This window comes from Podarcis gaigeae, assembly GCF_964106915.1.
Source record: "Podarcis gaigeae genome assembly, chromosome: 9".
In the NCBI taxonomy this organism is placed as follows: Eukaryota; Metazoa; Chordata; class Lepidosauria; order Squamata; family Lacertidae; genus Podarcis; species Podarcis gaigeae.
The window spans coordinates 2,757,980-2,778,888 of record NC_139685.1 but is presented as its reverse complement, the minus strand read 5'-3'; the positions used below and the strand labels follow the sequence as shown (position 1 = coordinate 2,778,888).

The following is a 20,909-nucleotide window of genomic DNA, read 5'->3' as shown; positions in this document are numbered from 1 at the left end:
AGAGGGGTGTGCGGAGAAGCAGCTGGCTAAGAATGCAGGGGAGGAGTTTAACGGGGTGGGGGGAGGAAAGGAAGTCAAAAGTCCCCCCCCCAAGCCAGCCCTCTCTCTCTCTCTCCCACCTGCATCCCTAGAGCACGGAGAGGAGGAGGTGGTGGGCTGGAGCCTGCATGCAGTGTGACTAGGAAAGAATTAGAAGGAAGGACTTGATCCTTTCCTTAACCCTCTGCTTGCCAGGAGGGCAGGGGATTCCCTGCTCTTTGTTGAGTTTGAGCAAATGCAGCAACAGAAGCGGGTGGGCAGTAAGACCCTGAGGCAGAATGCAGGAAAGCAGCAGCTTCCGACTTCCCTCCGCCCGACCGCCCGATCTTATTTTTGCCTGATTTTTGCCTATTTTTGCCCCTGCACTCTGGCGAGTCAGCTCTAGGGACCACACATTCGCTCAATAACACGCACAGACATTTCCCTACTTTTTAGGAGAAAAAATCTGTGTGTTATAGAGCAAAATTTACGGTAATAATTTTCTTAAATTATTGGGGGGGCAGAGCCCCCCAAACGAATTTTTGAGGGGGCTCGGGCCCCCTCAGGCCCCATGGAGTCGGCGCCTATGGAAACCAAGTACCATATTTCACCAAATGACCATCGCACCGTTTTTTCAGTCCAAAAACCAGGTTACCTTTCATTGCATGGTATAATTCTGTTTGTCCTCCCACTTAAACAGAGCAGCAATGTATTCACCAGTGGGATATGGATACACATTTTTCTCTTGCACATTGTGCATTGCAAGCCACAAGCTTAGCATTCTCAGTGCACATGTCAGTATACTATACTGCATTTGCATAGGTGCAAGTGAAGTGTGCAGACGGGCATAGCTGCTTTGAGTGAGGCACATGATATGATAAGACCTGCAGAGGTTGGATGGCCATCTGTCATGGATGCTTTAGCTGAGATTCCTGCATTGAAGGGGTTGGACTAGATGACTCCCAAGGGTCCCTTTTTTAAGTCTACAATTCTATGATTCTAAGATGATTATCTGGGGTGCAGACACCTCTCCCTCCCTCTCTCTCTCCCCCACCCCCCGATCATATCTGGCACTGTTACTCACCATGCTGGGATGAGGAGGATTTCTCAAGCATGGATTTATAGAGATTTCGGAAGGACCAGCTCAGGTCCTGGAAGTTGATCTCAGAATAGGAGAATTTCAAGTCGTTGCTGTTACTGTAATGTGGAGGTGGCACATCTGGACCTTCACGGCTCTGACCGCCAGCCACTGTTGCTGCCACATCCACAGGCCCTGTGCTCTGCTGAAGATAAACAGGTGTATTAAATAGAATTCTAGCCTTTTGAAACCAGGGATTGTATATGTACAATTCCCCCATTTTCAGAGCTATTAGCTCTGGCCCACATCCAAGGCATGCCACTGTGCCGCAGCTCATTTCCCCTTTCCTTCATCATCCATGTCCTATTTTGCTTTTCAATAGCCTTCCCCCATTTTCTTCCTCCCTCCTCCCAGCTCCCCCTCAGCAGCCGCCTTTTCCCGCTGCTTCTCCCTCTTCTTACTCTCGACTCACCTGACTGTAATTGCCAATAGGCGGTGTGCTTTGCAAGGATAGCTGCTGGGTGGATTCGGGGGACAGCGATGATTCTGCCCCAACAGAAACAGGCCCCCGGGGGCTCTTGCTTGCCTCTTGCTCTGGGGAATCCTGGGACAGCTGAAGAGATGGAAAATATGCGCATAAGAAACACATGGGCAGAGCAGTAAAACTGCAGAGAAACAACTCACTCTAGAGTTGACAGAAAATTGATAGGGCTAGATAGGGGCAAGTATGGCAGTCAAGGAGAGTGTCACCTGCCATGCAATGTGCTAGAGCAGGAGGGAAATTAAAACTCCATGTCTAGTGGTTGAACAATGGACTCACATGCGGTGAGCCAATTTAAGATCACCAGCCAAGACATAACTACAGTGGTGCCTCACAAGACAAAAATAATCCGTTCCGCGATTCTCTTCGTCTAGCGGTTTTTTCATCTTGCAAAGCAAGCCCATTGACAGCTTAGCGGATTAGCGCTACAGCGGTCTAGCGGCTTCTAGCAATCAGCTGTTAAGCGGCTTATCAGCGGATCAGCTGTTAAGCGGCTTAGCGGCTTAGGAAAAGGGGAGGGGGAGCGGGGGAAAACCCGCGGGGACTCGCAAGATTTTTTCATCTTGCGAAGCAACCCCATAGGGAAATTCGTTTTGCGAAGCGCCTCCAAAACGGAAAATCTTTTCATCTAGCGGGTTTTCCGTCTTGCGAGGCGTTCGTCTTGCGGGGCACCACTGTATTGAACGAACCTCAGAAACCTCATGTTAAATAAACACATGAACTTTCCAATTAAGTAAATTTTATGTGATTAGTTATAAGTTTTAATTGATTAATTAACTGATCTATCAATTAAATCTGCATATGGGTTAAAACAGTGTTTCTACAGCACACAGCACTTTCTTTGTTTCTGTGCGTTGTGGCACTCGTCATGGTCCTCCATGCCCCAGTAGAGGTTTAGTCGTGCTGGCCAGATGACCCAGAAAGCTGTCTGCAGGCAAACACCACTCCCTCAAACTGAAAAGTGAGATGAGCGCCACACCCCATAGTCATCTTTGAATGGACTTAACTGTCCAGCGTTCTTGGACAGGCATCATCTTAGAAGAGGCATCCCCCACACCCACTGAACGCAAAAAAAGATGGAATGCTTCTTTTAAGCACTTGTACTAAAAATAATATTTATAAAAAAATAAATTGCTGTACAATTAATTGCAGCATCTTTTTGGGTGATTAAAAGTTTTTTAATTAATTAATTTAGCCCTTTAATTTAATGTATGACTGCGTATTTACTCTAGAGCCAGTCTCACTCTGTTTAGTGGGGTTTACTCCAAGGCATGTGTACACAAGAATGCAAGCAAAACATTGCAGCCCTACTGAATGATTTAATAAATCTATGCTGTTTTTGGAGCAATATAGCTAATACAGTTATTAATCATTAGGTTAATAATTTAAAAGAACAAAATTAAAGTCATTTAAATTAAGCACGTGTGTATAATTTATTATGTATTTTGCTATTTAAATAATAATAATTCTGATTCTGCTAATAATGGAGCAGGCTGAGGAAGAAAGGGCAAAGGGGGCGAGGCGCTGAAGCCTTTCCCTCCTTTCGCTGCTGCAAATCTTATGCAATTCTTCTCTATTTCCAAATCTCAGCAGACATTGCTCATGCACTGACAAACATTGCTTCAAGCCCACAAAGGCTACAAACTTGCTTTTAAAAAAACATGAAAGTGAAGGCTCGCAGAAGCCCGAGTTTTATGACCAATGCATTACTTCTGTGCCATGTAGGATCATGCCCTTTGGAAAAAGTGGATCTCTTAATCATCTCACAAATGCTTTGGATTTTGAGGGTAGCAATGGGGAGCCCCACTCACATCGTCATCTGGTGGGTGACGCCTCTTCCGGGAAATATCAGGACAGGTATCTATGGTCCAGTAAGAACCCTGCAAAGAATAAGATATGCTGGTGAAAGGAGTATAAAACCAACCCTTGATATCAGCGATAGCAACAGCAGCAGTGCAACCCATAATACCAAAGAGCATGCAGGTTGCCACAGCTTATCAATTACTCTTGCAGCACAAGACAGGTCCTTTCTTTACATTGCAACATCATTGCAACATCATCCTTGATACTTTTTTGTGATGTCACAATCTCAATACTCCTTCAGTCTCCAATAAACTCTTGGGAAGAACAGGTTGGACAAGAACAGCAATTCTGATGTAAAAGTATGAAAAAGAATGACCAGGGCAGAAATGCAGTAAAATCTAAAAAAAGGTGATGTTTTGCTCCTGTTGCAGCATAGTTCTGGGGTCATGCACACACATATTACAGTCTGGGATACAAAGGGCCACTGCTTTCTCTTAGCTTTCCCAAATGTGCACACACCGAAGAAGTCAGAGCTATTTCATCCACAGTAATAAGTTTATTACTTATTACTATTAATATTACTATTACTGAGAGATACAGAAGAACAAAACCTGAATGTTCTTTCCTTGCTTCTTCAGCAGAGCAGTAAATACCTATGCCCTACTTTTACACAAACCTTTGCTCTAGCCTGGAGTAGGAGCAGCAGAATTTTCAACTTGCCTGCATATTTTATGTCCTCACTTAATCTGTTCATTCACATTAGTCCAATTTCTGCCAAGAGCAGGAGTGGGGGTTTAGAAGTCAATGCAACATTGGTTTAAAAAACACCTCCCCACCACGATGGTCAAATGTCTAGCTTGATCCCTCTCACCTTTCCAGGGTCGTCCCGAGGGCGAGGCACTTTCCGAAAGCATTTGTTCAGAGACAGATTGTGACGAATGGAGTTCTAGGGAGGAAAAAAATGACATAGCTAACAGGCAGGCTGCTCACCCATGCCCTTATCACCTCCCTAGCCCAAATGCTGCTGCTTTCCCCTCAGCCAGAGTTCCCAGGCACAGCTATGGTGGTGGTGGTTGTTTTGCCACATCGAGAGGGGGGAGCAGGAGATGGAGTACTGGGTGGGATGGGAAGGATGCGGCAGGCAAGAACAGTGAGGGCTAAGCAGCCTCTTTCCACCTACCACACCTGCCCTGGAAGTCATCCCACCTGTGGTATTTTGGAGAAGCAGCAGCCAAGCTTCCAACCCCAAAGAGCAGTTCCAATCTCCCCACCAGGATGCAGATTTGCATCTCTTACCTACACAATGGGAAATCCTGAACAGAGAAAAGGCAAGGTCTTCTCTTAGAACCAATGTTCTACTCCAGGGATGGGGAACCGTAGGCCCAGAAGATGGAGGCATATGTGACTGAAGAAACCCTTAGATTTTGTGTTCCTAGAAAGCAGCCTGCTGTGCATTTCTCTGCCCAATTCTTCCTCTGGCCCTGCACATCCCTGGCAAGTGGCCTCTAGAAGGTCCCCCATGAAGGAACTGAGTAAAGGGCAGAAAGTTCCCCCACCACAGCTCCTCAGACAAAGGTTACAGCACAGACTGCCTCACCGAACCCCGAAAAGCTAAATTTCTCCTTCACTCTGCAGGAAGAATTAAGGCTGCATGAAACACATGTGACTAATCTGCAGCCCATAGTGGTAGTTATGGCGTGTACCTCCACCTACCTCTAGCAAGGTGAAATGCCATGGACTGCATATTTGCTATGGCCAATCGCATGCTCTGATTTAGCCTGTGGCACAAGCCCCAAGAAGGCTGGCTACCACTGGCACAGAAGAGAGCCTCTGACTCGAAATAGGAACCTGTAGCTCATATTCCACCAAGCCTCCTAAGTGGAGATTATTATTACCCTCTTTATCTGCATTGAACTAGAAACTATATTTATATATGTACTTATTGCTGATGTTTTTACTGTTGACTGCTTCAGGATGTTTCATGGGAAGAAATTAATAAATGAAATCAATCTTATCTATTTTAAAGATACAGAATGGACTTCAAGCGTATAGAAGAGGCATGGAGAAGCTGAAGACTGAAACACTCATATGGGAAAGTTTCACCTCCCCCTGGTCAAAATTTAGAATGTAAGTACCTTGAGGCGGAGATTTGTTTTTGTGTTACATTCAGTCTGTAAAACACCACGCACATTCATGGTGTGATCATACAATATAACATTAAATGGGAATGGATTTTCATAGGAGCAGAAGCTGGAACTTCTGCTCCCATGAATGAACTTCTGAGAATGCCCAAGTCTACTTACCTTCCACCCAATGCCAGCATTCTTATAGTAGGGAAAGTTGTCACAAATCCAGCGATAGATCTCACTGAGGGTCATCTTCTTGGCCGGGGATGAATTGATAGCGTAAGTGATCAGAGTGGCATAGCTGTAGCGCGGCTTCCCATCCTGGTGAACTGCAGCATCATCTTTGCTCAAGGTGGCATTGGGGTCAGTGGGGGAGCCAGGAGAGCACTTCCGACCGGCCCCTGGGGGACCTGACTGGGAGGCACCCCCTAATTTCTCAATAGTGGCTCGCAGAGTGAGCTGTGGGAGCCAATCAATGGAAGTGAGGCTGCTTTCCAGATCAGAGGCCATGATGCTGGAGGCAAAAGTGTCTACTGTGGAGAAAGAAAGAGATACAGAAAGATGGGGCTGTTGAAATATGATCACATTATATGTTTTTTTTCTCCTACAAGGAAAAAAACCTCAGTATGGCCAAACAAAAGCTGCATCACCAATAGCTCAGTTTCCAAAGCCACAGACATTACTGCATTTGCTTGGTTATGTGTAAGAACTACTGTATATAGGTCAGGAACGAAGATGACAACTTTCTGAGCCAGACTTAAGAGAAGTTAGAACAGGCTTGTATAAAAGTCACTCTTTTCCTTACCTATGGAGAGTAAGCTTCCTCTCCAGGCAAGAAGAAAGGGAAGTGCTAAAGAAGTTGAACCACAAATTATTGCAACATGCAGGTGAGCACAGGTAAGCTCATAGAAGTTTGTGTGGGTTAGTTACAATGCATCATAGTCACTTGCCCATATTTGGACATTTAAATTGTATTTCTCAGTGATGTTCTGGATACAGGCGGCAACCATTTTACATGGGGGTTCCGTTCCTGGCCCCCACGTGCATCAGTGCAGAACACATAAGCCCACCCCACCCCACCCCATTAAACCGCTGCCCCCATTCCACCCTCTTTTGGGTCCAAAAGGACCCATGCTTCAACTGGACATGCAAAATGGACATGCAAAAGTATTGTTTTGTTCTGATGCATATCATGACTGCTTTGTTTTACAATTAAAAAGAAGGGGGGAAATACTCGCACCACTCTTATTACAGAGCTTCTGACATGAGAGGAGTGAAATATGCCTTGAAAGGTTAAGCCACCATGTTGAGTGCACAAGTCCCATGAAATGAGCAGCAGCTACACAAGAGCATTGCCTGCTAGATTCTACCTCATGAGCTGCATCTGTCTGGCTCTCGTTCTTTTGCCCTTAGTGTTAAATAAAATCTACTGCTTGAGGCAGGGATAGCACTCGCCCAAAGAGTCTGAGATCAACTCTGCAACCTGTGCTATTACCCAGCTAATTTGGGGGAAGGGCACCTCGATGGAAGAAAAGGGATAGCTCTGTAACAACACTTCTCTCCAGTACAGAACTTTCATATACATTTAAAAGACTGGCAGCTAACAAGCTCAGCTAACAGATTAATTAATAAGCAGACAAGTAGTGGCTGAATGACCACCTGGAGGGGAAGGTTTAGTTTCCCGTGCAGGTTATTTCTCTTGTGAGCAGTCCAGCTGAGGCAAGGAAACACCCATCAGCAAATGAACGTAACAATTAGTTGTTTCTTTTTTAAAAAAAACAGGTATTTTAGGATGACAGGGAGCAGTTGCCCCAATCCAAACATGTATGCACTCAATGTATTCTACACCACTACTTTCACAACACAAAATGAGCCTATCTGGTCTTGAAGGACTTACACAAGTGTTCAACAGTACTTGTTCCATTACGCTCTCAAACGTGTATGCACCTGCTAGCTTAGACCCACTTGTCACACTCATAACCTTTAACGGTATTTCACATATGTTTTATCAGTCTTTACAACAACCTTAGAATGGTGGGCTGGTGCTACTGCCTCTGTATATATAGTATATATAGTGAAAACACTGGTCAATTTGACAGTACAGTGGTACCTTGGGTTAAGAACTTAATTCATTCTGGAGGTCCGTTCTTAACCTGAAGCACCACTTTAGCTAATGGTGCCTCCCACTGCCGCTGCACGATTTCTGTTCTCATCCTTAAGCAAATTTCTTAACCCAAGGTACTATTTCTGGGTTAGCGGAGTCTGTAACCTGAAGCGTCTGTAACCCAAGGTACCACTGTACAATGATGTATGAATACCACTGGGCAATCATTATGTATACCCCTTGAGCCATATCAGCAGTGAAGTAAGTTACTATAGGATTAAAAGGTTTATGATGATTTACCAAATCATAATTTCAATGGTGCCAAGTTCTAAAATGGTGTAGTGGGGCTCAAGTAATAGTGCCACTGTATTCTGCTCTGGTCAGACCTCACCTGGAGTACTGTGTCCAGTTCAGGGCACCACAGTTCAAGAAGGACACTGACAAACTGGAACGTGTCCAGAGGAGGGCAACCAAAATGGCCAAAGGCCTGGAAACGATGCCTTATGGGGAATGGCTAAGAGAGCTGGGCATGTTTAGCCTGGAGATGAGGAGGTTAAGGGGTGATATGATAGCCATGTTCAAATATATAAAAGGATGTCTCATAGAGGAGGGAGAAAGGTTGTTTTCTGCTGCTCCAGAGAAGCGGACACGGAGCAATGGATCCAAACTACAAGAAAGAAGATTCCACCTAAACATTAGGAAGAACTTCCTGACAGTAAGAGCTGTTCGACAGTGGAATTTGCTGCCAAGGATGTGGTGGAGTCTCCTTCTTTGGAGGTCTTTAAGCAGAGGCTTGACAACCATATATCAGGAGTGCTCTGATGGTGTTTCCTGCTTGGCAGGGGGTTGGACTCGATGGCCCTTGTGGTCTCTTCCAACTCTAGGATTCTATGATTCTAAGTCCATCACCCCTAATTCCCCTGTCAGAGGCAAATGCCAATTTTAAAACATATTCAGGTTAATATCAATCCAAGCCTATTGATATCAGCAATGCTATCTCATTAAGCTAAATATAATCTCTTTCCAACAAATTATTGTAATAATACTAATTCCCCCAAAAAGAGCCAAGGACATTCTTGATTCTTCCAGGATCTAGAAGCAGTTTTAGCTTTCAATGTTAGAGTATTCCTCCTCTAAGTCAGAGAAGCTGTTTCGGAAGGACTGAAAGTGAAGAGCAGAGAAAGCAATTGATAGCCCTTGCAACCAAAGAAAGAGGTAACCCTTAACCCACAAATGAGATTACATACGTATGACAAGATTTGAGGGGAATCTTTTGCCCTCTACCACATTCTGTGGTTTTTCTACATTTACATGGATTTTAGTATATATACAACCCTGTTCACAAGGCAATTTGTGTGGCTCAGAAAGGCAATGGGGGGAAAAAATAAATATGCTGCTACCTTTCAGCATGAAACAACTAACATATTTCAATGTAAGTGACTAACATGTGTGACCTTAGGGTGAAAACTGAATCCAGCCCCTAGTCTCAGATTCCCTGCACTGTGAATTCCACTGATTGGTAGAAGGTGGTATTCTGCTTGTCCTACTCTTCTGCTAAATTCTTTCATCCTTGCCTCATCCCGCCATGGCAAGCCATGCCTCTGAATTCACACAACAGGGTTTGAGAAGCTTTTCACATGCAGTGATGAAAGCATTAAGGTTATAAGCAGGACAGCCAGCCAGGTGCAAAACAGTAGCTGGGGTGGCAGAGCCCATTCAAAATGATGGCTTTGAGGGGAGTAAATTACCTACTCCACCCGACAGGCCACACACTTGGATGACCTGAACGAAGTACAAACTATACCTGAGTTACTATAGACCAGGGATTTTCAAATTCTAATGTGTGGGGAATGAAAAACTTGTGTTGTTGCTATAGTTAAAAAATTGGGAGTCAGAAATCCTTGCTCATCTACTGCAAATCATCCGGCCATCATTCAAGAAGCCATTGATATATCCTGATCTACCTCCTGCCCACCCCAACTCTGAAGCATTTTTATAAAAACCATTGATCAAGAAGCAAGCAGTGTAGCAGTTCCAAGTACCAGATAGCTTTATCTTTTTAAAGAAAAAAATTCTTCTCACGTTCATAAAAAATTGGGTATAAGACTGAACGTTACCTTGAAACACATTGTTCCAGGTGGATGATAAAAACAAGACTCATCTCTCAACAAGACGCATCAAGTTACACTTGCTTTTTATTGTTATAACCTGCCCTGGGACCTTATGGTGAAAGGTGGGTAAGCAATCTAATAAATCAATCAAACAAGCCCTTACAAAATGTTATATTTTGTAAATGAGTCAATTAACCAAATATCTGTGTAACAACAGTTTGGCAGCTCTACACATTTTACCCACTATCTTTAACTTAATCCCAAATCTTATTTCTTAACTGCATTTTCTAATAGTTATTGGGTCATACAGTAGCTTGTCATCTCTTCAATTTTTACAAATATATATACATACTAAAAATATAATATTTGACAAGGAAAATAACGATGGCGTCTAAACAAGGTGAATTTAAAAGCGAGAAGGGGGGAACACATGGGATAAAGGACAAGCATCATATTTCACAAGTAGTGAAGACTTTTAAAATTGGAAACGTATGGATATATGGTTAGGAAGGGGGTTGTCCTACCAATGCTATTTATGAAGTGGAAAGAGGAAATAACATTTTTCTTGTCCTTTCCCATTATCCAGAAACCTTGCTGCATGCACTATAGTGGAATCAGTTGCTCAGGTTCAGGGCTGAAAAGCAACCAGCCACAAACCTGAGCCCTTTCCAGAATAGGCGGGGAAATTTTTAAAAGAGTGGGAAAGAAAAAAAATGTTCTTTTCCTATTCCGTTCCTGAAAACTCCCCTCCTTCTGAAAGTTCTAACAGCACTACAAGGCTGGCTGGCAGCTTGAACTGCAGCACAGTTGGAGGCTGAGAATAGACTGAAACATTGTTTCCTATTTTTTACCCTTTTTTCCCTCCAATATTGGGCACTTCCACACTTATCAGTGAGGAAATGAAATGGAATTACCCAAAATCATGGTAGTACAGTGGTACCTCAGGTTACATACGCTTCAGGTTACAGACTCCGCTAACCCAGAAATATTGCTTCAGGTTAAGAACTTTGCTTCAGGATGAGAACAGAAATTGTGCTCCGGCAGCACGGCGGCAGCAGGAGGTCCCATTAGCTAAAGTGGTGCTTCAGGTTAAGAACAGTTTCAGGTTAAGAACGGACCGCTGGAACGAATTAAGTGCTTAACCCGAGGTACCACTGTACTTGCTACATAAGGGGGATTTCCTAGGTAAATTAAGAGAAAACTATTTGTAAAATGTACCAACATCCTGTGAACTTCTAGGAAACTGAGAGTGCAAGTCTTTTTCTTTTCTTTTTTAAAATGGTACAAGAGTGCTTGAGCAGGCCAATTGCATCTAACAGTGAGAATACTATAGGTGGGGATTTGGGTCAGGGTGGGGGAGAGATAAAGTTCAAACTCTCTTTTTACAAACACTGATCACACTGGAAAAAGACTAGAAAAACACCACATAAATATCTGGACAACAACTGAGGAAAAGAACTGGTCTCCGGGTGGGAATGCCTTAAAATGCATTTGGCTGGGCAATAACCGTTTTCATCACTGGTGTTCTACGGCCTGTGAACACACACATCAGTCACATGCAACTAGGCAAAGACCACTGTAGTTGCTTCATCCATGAAGATGCTGATGCCAAAGAGAATTTTAGCTCTACTTGTGTCAAGACTTCATGGAGACAGCATCCTGGTACCACGGAAAGACATACCTCTTCCAACAGAAAGGTAAAACAAGGGGGTTCCAGGCCACTTTCCAGTGGCTTTCCAAATTTCCTTTCCTTTATGCGTAGGATGCTGAAGCAACTGGATGTCCACAACACAGAATAAAAATAAACATCATTTGATTTTTAAATAGTCATCCATAAAGTATTTCAGGTTGTTTTACAAGTCATACTAAGAATAAACCCTTGAATCAAGGGTTTGAGGCCTGGCAAGTAGGCAGGGACAAAGAGTCTCATATCCTTATTTTACATCTAAAGTCATTTACTCTTATTCTAGATGAAAAACACTCTCACATACATATTAGCAACTAATAAATGCACTTCAGCCACAAGTAGACTGGAAAAAAGAACAACCCTGTTTAACCACCCTCACTGTGAGGACAACACATGTTTAAATGAAGTTATGGGTAACTAATCAGTTCTAAAGGATCATGGGTATGCTCCATCCTAGGATTCTAGTACATACTCTTAGTGTTCTAGAACTACTAATTTTAGACTGAGAATATGGAATCAGAAATGCAAGATCTTTCAGATATGGTCAAAAGACACACTGGTACTAATCTCAGATTAACAACACCAAATTAAAGAATGCAATTTGAATGTATATTATATAGCTGTATATACAGATAAGACCAAGAAAAAGGTCTTAAAAGTTTGCAAGTTGTAGCTGCCTTCCCACAGTAAGCATAAGATTGTATGGGGTGGGCAGAAGCAGCAATGCCTGTACTCTCTTTTTGTTTTATGCCAAACCCTTGTGGCAGTCATGAGGTGATTGGCACAGTCAACAGTAAAATAAGAATATGTAAAACAATTCTCAAAAAACTTTTTTGGACAATATCAAATTCCAACATGAATTTGAAGTCAGTGGTGTCAGTGGCAGCATAGTTATCTGGCAGGCTACATTCTGAAATGCAGATTGAGGTGTTCACTGATTTTTCAGCTTGGCCCTTCAAGATACAGGCCTCCCCGCACTTGTGTGTGATCAACTTGCATGCAACTGTGTATATGCTTGCTGCCGGGAAATAAATAAATAATTCGCTTCTAACCTGAAATGGCAGGAGAGAGCTGGAAAGTCTTTGTGGCTCATAAGGAGGCCCTTCCCTGAGCCTGAAGTGGACATCAGTAAGCCTAAAGTCCAGAAAAAAGACCTGTGAGGGCTCCAGAATGGTACATGGGAACCATTTTGGAACCCGCTCAACAGCTGTTGGGTGGGAAGCTATGTGTACTGCAGCAGACTCTCTGCAAAACATAACCTCCGCCTAAGTTGGGAGCTGCTTGCAATTACTTACTGCCTAGGAAACAATATACAGGCAGTGACCATTTTAGGCACGTCCGATATGTGCATAACCGCACACACATGCATCACAACAAACCCAGGAGTGACCCAAAATGTCACAAAAAGGGATGGATGCAGGCTTTTTCATTCGGTGTTCTGATTATATGCAATTTCAGGCAAGCATGAAATGACCCAGAACACAACCCCTGGCCTGTATACTTTTAATATTGGGTTGATTAGTGCTGAGCTTTGCCCAACCCTAATTCCGCACTAACTCACCTCTGTTTTTCAACACCCTTCCTTTAAAACCAGCTAGTATTGCCCTTCTTTTCTAAACCCTCAGAAGATACCCCATATCCCCAAGAAAACACCAAACATCAGAGAGATTAGTGGTCATGCCTGCCATACATTTCTATTTTGATATAAAAGATGTTCTATGGCACCTTAGAAGCAAACAGATTCATTGAAGCACAAGTCTATGTTATCAGACACTGTCCTGTGTTTACTGTGATGGACTAGACTAGAATGTTTCCTACTATGGAATTTGTCCCAGTTTCTGTTCAGATTCAATGAACTATTTTGCCCCCTTATAACTGATTAGGATTAAAGTACTTTGTTATGGGGTTGTGAGATTAGCTATGCTGCACCTTTCCAAGACTAGCCAAAATGTTTTTGCACTCATTTTGAACTGGGCATCTGCAACCACTGCAGGGCTAAAAGTAAAACAGACTCAAAAATAAAGACCACTAGAGCCTCAAGTGTCAGTTAGCACAGGCTAAAGAAGTCTTCCACATCTTCATTCTCTGGCTGGCTGGGGCTGATGAGAGTTGTAGTTCAAACTATCTAAAGGAAAGCAGGCTGGGGAAGGCTGCCCTAGAAGATGATACAAAAATGTAAACATTTTTTGGAGAAGTGGATAGTAGGAAGGAGAATTAGTTATTGAAATAAAAAGACTATTCTCAAATACAACAGTGTTATGAATGCCACAAGCAGACACAAAGAAAAAAACCTTGACAAAGGGAAAGAGCTGGGAGAAGCACAACAATGTAGGAAGAAATGAGAACATTAATGATGAAGGTGAGAAATGTCAAGACCCAAAAGATTCAGGTAAGGATTTTGAACTTGATGCAATAAACATAAAAATCCCACTAAATGGAAGGGGGAGCTGACATTTGAACCGAGACACTATAGCAGCAGATGAAGATAAAAGTCTCCTCCTCAATGTGTCATGGGAGTAAAAAGAAGAAAACTACTACGTGCAGTTCAGTCTGGGAAAACCCCAGCAAATCTACAATTATCTATGCCTACTGTACAGTATTTGCAGTTTGTAAAATTCTGGATGCCCCATGGGGAATGAACTCTAAAATATTCAGATCGAAAGCTTTAGTCATTGAGCTACTAAAATGAGTGATAGAGCATATACCAAGGATTTTTGCACACACATTTTGCAACTTTATCACAAATTATTTCTGGCTTGCATCTGAAGAGTGTGGCCAAACTAGATGCTACACACAGGTGTATGTAACCTACATTTTTTAAAGTAAAAACACACATCCTAAAAGTAGTGAAATGGTGATCCTGGGGAGCTGCTTAACTCTAGCCCCACCAGCTGTTTTTTCACTCAAAATATAAATACCCTCCCAAGCTCCTTTTCCACTTGTAATGTGACGTGCTGTTTTTTTGAGGGGGGAATAATGTCTGCGTGGGAAAATGACCTGAGGTAAAGGGTTAAATGGCCCCTACTCCAAGTTCCTCAAATTATACTTTCAGCTTTGTAAAGATACATTTGGTTGGCTTTCATTTTTTTAAGTTGCAAAAAAATTATATGAAACATAATAAATGTGATATCTGATTTCAGAGTACTATGGTTGCGAAAACAACCATCAGGGCCAAACTGCAGAAATCAGTGTTTGAAATTCTCCAGGTGCCAGGTGCATTTTGCTACTGGCATGGGTCCAATTGCAACTATGTGGAGATATCTGGGTGCCAGGTTGTCAACCACAGTTTAGAAACCTCTGCCTTAGTCCATAGTTTCCACTGTGTATGTTTCTTCTTCTTGCATACTGGGACAAGTGAATTGTTATAAGAGCAAGGTGCAGTCAAGCAACGCAGTTGAGATCACAGAATTGTAGTGTTGGAAGTAACCCCGAGGGGCATCTAGCCCAACCCCTTGGCGAATAGACATTCCATTGTAGCAACCGAAACCTAGATTTAAGGTGCCATTTGGTGCCTAGCTTATGTATCTGAGTATCTAACACTGGAAGAAATACCACCGTCGCTAATTTCTGTTAGTAAACACTCATAAACGGTTGATATTTATGAGCATTTACTCTGAAATCTAAAAGGATGGTTTAACCATAACAAGGGGATGAATGAAAGGGTCCCTATCTCTTCACAGCAATGGCAAATTAAAGCACTAGAGTCAAGTGTTCAAACGTTAGAGCCATAATTAGAGCAACACTTACAATAAAATTCTTCACTCCAAAGCAGCGTTTCCCAACCTGTAGGTTATGACCCACAAGTGAGTCACAGGCTCTGTAACTTTTCACAAAACAATTATTACTTTTATCCCTCTTAACCAGTACAAGGAATACCTCTTACAACATTTTGCTGGCATTTTATAGTGCTGCGTTGGCACTTATAACGGAACAGCGGAAAGGCTAAAGTCTTACATTTTAACACTTGGGAATTACTCTATTGTGACAGATCCAGCAACAGTGTGCCACAAAGGTGTTCTAAGCATCAGAGGCAAGCTGTAATAGTAACTCACAACAACCCTTTGTACGAGCACCTTGTGGTGAACGACCGCTGGATCTGCTTCCAGGGTTAGTTACTTGTTAAGTCAAAGGGGATTTGAAGTTTGCTTTGTCAAAATTTGTCCACTATCCTCCTGCTGAAATAACACCAGAAATCTGAGTGATGTCACTCAAAGTTGCCTTTATCTGTGGAAAAAAGAAAAACAACACACTGAACTGTTCTGTGACAGGACCCTCAAACGTAAATTATCGGAACTGAAGTTATGAAAATTTTAGCTTCGTGTTAGCAAAATTACTCAGTTACCACTGAGTATCCTGAGCTTTCTGATGAAGCAATATCTGTGTTGCTGCCATTTGGTAGTACATGCAAGACAGGTTTTTCAGCAATGACTGCTATGGGGACAAAAAAAGTAGCAAGCGATGTATCAATAAAGATTTGAGGCTGTGTCTAACAACTAACAAACTCTGCACTGACTTGCTCATTGGCAAAATTCAATTCCAACATCCCACTGATAAATTGACTTTATCATGAATAAAACTATTAAAAATATTCATTTGCTTATCTCCAACACCGATTTTGTAACCGTATGTTTTTAGAACAATTTTAATAGTTTATGAAGCAATACCCTGCAATCCTATGATTAGTGTTCTTACATTCCCATTTTTCAAAAAAAAATTATGAGTAACTTTGTAAGTACTATACATATTTCAACAAATTCCACATGAATAGGCGCATTAAGGAAATTTTTCCTTGGATGCCTTGAGCAATGGTTATAGAATACGCAAAGCTGAAGTTAAACTGCACAAAACCAACAGTTGCCATAAGGTTCAGAGTTTATGTAACAATAAATTGATGGGTCACCATTATGAAGTAAATTTGGACTTGTTGTTCACCATATCAAAAAGTTTGGGAACCACTGCTCCAGAGCACTATGTGCCAGGTTGTATTTGACTATAGAGCACAATAGTTAAAAGTCCCAGGAGGCACGAGGGTGAGGGGAAATATATACACTAATAGATAACAACAACAATAATAACTAACAGGTACCGTAACTACTACTAGACAAATAACAATAATAAATACAGTAGAACCTCAGGTTAAGATCTTAATTCGTTCTGGAGGTCCGTTCTTAACCTGAAACTGTTCTTAACCTGAAATACCACTTTAGCTAATAGGGCCTCCCACTGCGGCCGCACGATTTCTGTTCTCATCCTGAAGCAAAGTTCTTAACACGAGGTACTATTTCTGGGTTAGCGGAGTCTGTAACCTGAAGCATCTGTAACCAGAGGTACCACTGTAACAGGTAACTACTGCTAGAGTCTGATAAGCCAGGAAAGTCTAGATACTATCAGAACACACATATGATCCACTGGATCCCATGTCATGCCTTTTTTTTTAAAGCTGACAAGCCTAACTAACTGTGAACTGCATCCTGCTTCAAACTTCTATCCACCTCTTTAAGGATTACAACCCATAAATCCCTAAACATTAACTGTCATTCCTGCAGATACCTTCAAATGACAGTCAAGGTATTACAGCACACAGCAATACAAAGGACTTCCTGTATGTTTATGAACTGCCTGCACTTTCCCTCATATTCTCAGACAGAGAAATGGGGGAGAAAATCTTCTGCAGATGGGCAGCATGCCATTCACATTCAGAAGCCATGGTGGCTTTGTACAGATCTCCCTTCTGTACCAAATTCCAGGCCAAAACTCAAGTTTCTGACTATGCGGAAATGGGCCAACCTACACTATTGTATGTTCTAAACTCTGCTAGTCAAGTGGGTGTAAACCTGCACTGATATCAGCATTTCTATCATCACCTTGCATCTAATGAAGAACCCTGCATGAAGGAACCAAAGAAGATGAAGACTCAGGCTTGTACCATTGTCATGCACCATAATCAATTAGGTCATACAACATTTTCTCCCATCCTCAAAACCAACTAGAGCAGCATTAGAAATTCCCTAGGTGCCAGGTGCATTAGGTAAATATGGGGAAAGCAGAATGTCACTTCAAGAAGTCTGTAATATTTTTGTTGAAACTTGAATTTGATTTATTCTGGATTGTTTTATTTGATGTTTTAATGTGTTGTGAACCACTTTGAGATTTTTTATTTAAAATATAAAGCAGTATAGAAATGAAATTATTAATAATTACTAACAACAACAACTTTCAGTGGGAAAAATGGTGCCTATACATTTCGTTGTGGTGACCATAGCCTAGGTTTAAGATGCTATTTGGCAATTAGCTTATACAGTGGTACCTCTGGATACGCACACCTCCAGCTGTGTATCCTTCAGGATGCAAATGTGGCAAAACCAGAAGTATTTTTTCTGGGTTTTGTCACGCACGCATGCACAGAAGCAGTCCCTCCGGTTGCGGAAACTTTGGGATCCGACCAGAGCTCCGGAACAGATCCTGTCTGCAACCGGAGGTACCACTGTAAATCTGAGTTTCTAACACTGCTACAGAGGAAACCTTTATTAATTACTATTTTATTTTATTTTATCACACTCATTTTAAAGTTTGCTTGATATTTGTTTTACTATTATATACGAAATGAATAATTTGTACTCAAAACTAGAGTAAGTTACATTTTGTTGTTAAGTAACTTTGAATAACCTTTGAAAAAGTGTGATATAAAAAGTTAAAAGCGTATTTTTAAAATGGAAAGCTTAGGCCTCAGTTACATTAGCAGATCACACATATCTGCACAAGCTTGAGACAAACGTTAACTTCTGAATAGAAAGGTACAATGAATGAGAGTTCAATCCTGCCTATGTCAGGAAGTGACATCTGACTGTGAAGCCCCAAATTCCAGGTACCGCTACTCATGGTGACAGAGCAGGCTCTGACCCAGCCCAAAAGCACTCTTCTGTATTCTTCATTCACATATTTGAGATATTAAGATGTTGTTTTCAAACCCTCTAGGCAGAAGGCAAGAGGACCACTGGCCTAAAGGACTTACAAATTTAATGAAACTAGACAAAATTCAATTAAAAATGGATTTCAAGCATCCACCTATATAAACTGGAAGAACTTTCACAAGAGGCAGAGGTAATCACAAACAGATTTCAAAGTAACAATATTCAGATTTTCAAATTGTTTTTCAATTCTAAAAACCATTATTCTGATCCCTCTGCCTTAGACACATTACTTTTTAAAAACCCTAATTAAATAAACATGCAAAGAACCAGCATCATTTCCAATTATCTTTCATTATTGCTTAGGCAATTTCACCTATAACCATTATTTTACTACAAGCCTTTTTACACTTTTGGGCCATGATCCTAAACAGACTTGTTTTACTTTTGAGTTAACATGCATAGATTATGGAATTAAAACTCAAAATCCTTGCTAATCATCGTTAACTTGCAAGTTCACAATTCTCAGTGCTATGTAAGAGATAATGAATCTAGGTAACTTTTAATTAATTTTCTCAGATCTATAAACTGATATTTGGGGGGATTCCTTTCATGATTTTCAAGTTGTGAGACATTAATTAAAGTTATGAAGAAGTACACTGTGAGATGGTCCAAGCATTCATTTTTTCAAGTTGTGAGACATTAATTAAAGTTATGAAGAAGTACACTGTGAGATGGTCCAAGCTTCTTCCTCACATTCCTTTTCCCACCTTTTGCTTACATACCTGGGTCACAACAATTGAACCACTTCACCAAAATACAGGCTGGAGGCATTGATCAGGTAACTGTCCCCCCTGATTTTCCATTCCTCACAGCCAAATTTTATAATAGACAAATTCTTATTTTATTTGCAGTGAACTATTTAGATGCCATATATTGGGCGTTTTAGCTCTCCAGAAAAATCTACCTGTCCAACTGGGATGCTCTGTGAAAGTTTAAATGTAGGGCTGTTACTCAGCTAAAGAAATCTGAGTCCATTAACTTCATGTGTTTTAGCTCATTAATGACATCTGCATGAAATCTGCACACATGAAAAAGCAGTAGTTCTAAAGCAAAAAAGCATGTTACAGCCTGCCTTCAAAAGTGGTTGCCTCTCTTACAGAGAGAGGTTAGATAGCTCCCTATCAAAGATGCTGTAGCCATATATTTCCTGAAGCAGTGATTAGGGCTAGATGTCTTCTGAGGTCCCTTCTGACATACCATCTGTTTTCAGATGATGCAATTGCCTATGTCACAGCAAGTGTCATCTAAAAAAGGCATCCCCCCTTCACATAGAAAGGAATATCTTTTTGTCATGTGGCCTTTTTAAAATAATTACTTGAACCAAAAACAATCAATCTGTTCCTAAAACCCACTCCCTATTAAGCAGAGGAATTATGTTCATTTATCAAAATGCTTTCCATTGATTAATCTAACTATTAGTCAATTAAAATACTGCAGGTTTAAAAAAAAATCAGGCATGGGCAATTAATTTTAAATGTCTGGACAGTTTTGAATTTTCATTGATTACATTCAGAAGAATCCCATAACTCCTCCTCTGAATACTTTTACTGGGAACACTCGTAACAGTAATTACGACAAGGAATCTTTTGAATTTAAGATTGCTTTTCAACTGATTTAATCCCAAAGTGGATTGAGATGTCAGAGGTACACCTTAAGTTAGTATTCCTATTTTTTCCTCAAAGTGATCACTGTCAATGGAATCTATAAAAAGCACTATCTGAAGTGGTCGCCCCTTAGGCTTCTATTTCCTACCAGGAGCAGCTGCAGTGTGTAACTTGCTCTTCTACGCACTGCTGCCAAAAGGATTCCACGACCTGAGATTTAACTCTCCCATCCCAGGACATGGGCACCAAAATTTGTCTGTAATACTCATTAAAGTAGGAAGATCAAATCAAGGACAGCACTAGTGGAATGAATGCAAGGCCTTCAAATGCACTTGATTTCACATACTGCAGATGGATTTCTCAGTCCAAATCCAGATCATACTCTTGACACAAATCAATGAGCAATAGCTAAAATCTCTGGGTTCTGTAGTCCCAATCATTAACATGCATTAGAATCCCTATTATTCCCCTTTGAAAGAATGAAGGAAAGAGAATTAACCTAACATACACCAAAAACAAGAAGATTCACACTTGAGAATCTTAACATAGTCTTATCATCTGAAGCTTATGTCTCACACAGAGTTCAGCATGTACAGGATTATGCTGACACCATCCGAGCACAGTTGCATTAATGGTGTGATGTTACCTCTGAAGTAAATAATCACACACACTCCGCCCATTAACTTTCAGTCACTGTGAATCTTTCCTCACAGACTCCTAAATGGTAAGATATATACATACCCCTGACCCCTACCCAGACCCGAAGTGCTGAAAAACAGTGTGTTGCTTACATTCCTTGAGACAAGCTCTCCACTAGAAAAATCAAACAGGTGAATTGTTATTTTTTTAAATGGCAAGCAACATAT

General features: G+C 41.4%; 1 protein-coding gene across 2 annotated transcripts in view; it reads right to left on the bottom strand.

Moving 5' to 3' along the window:
* Nucleotides 1–20,909, bottom strand: part of FOXJ2 (forkhead box J2) — a 34,220-nt gene that overhangs the window by 11,609 nt on the left and 1,702 nt on the right. Inside the window, exons 2-6 of one of the 2 annotated variants that reach the window (XM_083698327.1) lie at nt 5,744–6,099; nt 4,312–4,386; nt 3,449–3,517; nt 1,569–1,709; nt 1,103–1,298 (exon numbers count right to left, since the gene is read on the bottom strand). In XM_083698327.1, the coding sequence (XP_083554453.1) occupies nt 1,103–1,298; nt 1,569–1,709; nt 3,449–3,517; nt 4,312–4,386; nt 5,744–6,076 (814 nt within the window). In that variant the 5' untranslated portion in view covers nt 6,077–6,099. Of the gene's footprint in view, nt 1–1,102; nt 1,302–1,568; nt 1,710–3,448; nt 3,518–4,311; nt 4,387–5,743; nt 6,100–20,909 lie in introns of both variants that reach the window. The other variant, XM_083698326.1, reaches the window with a different exon arrangement.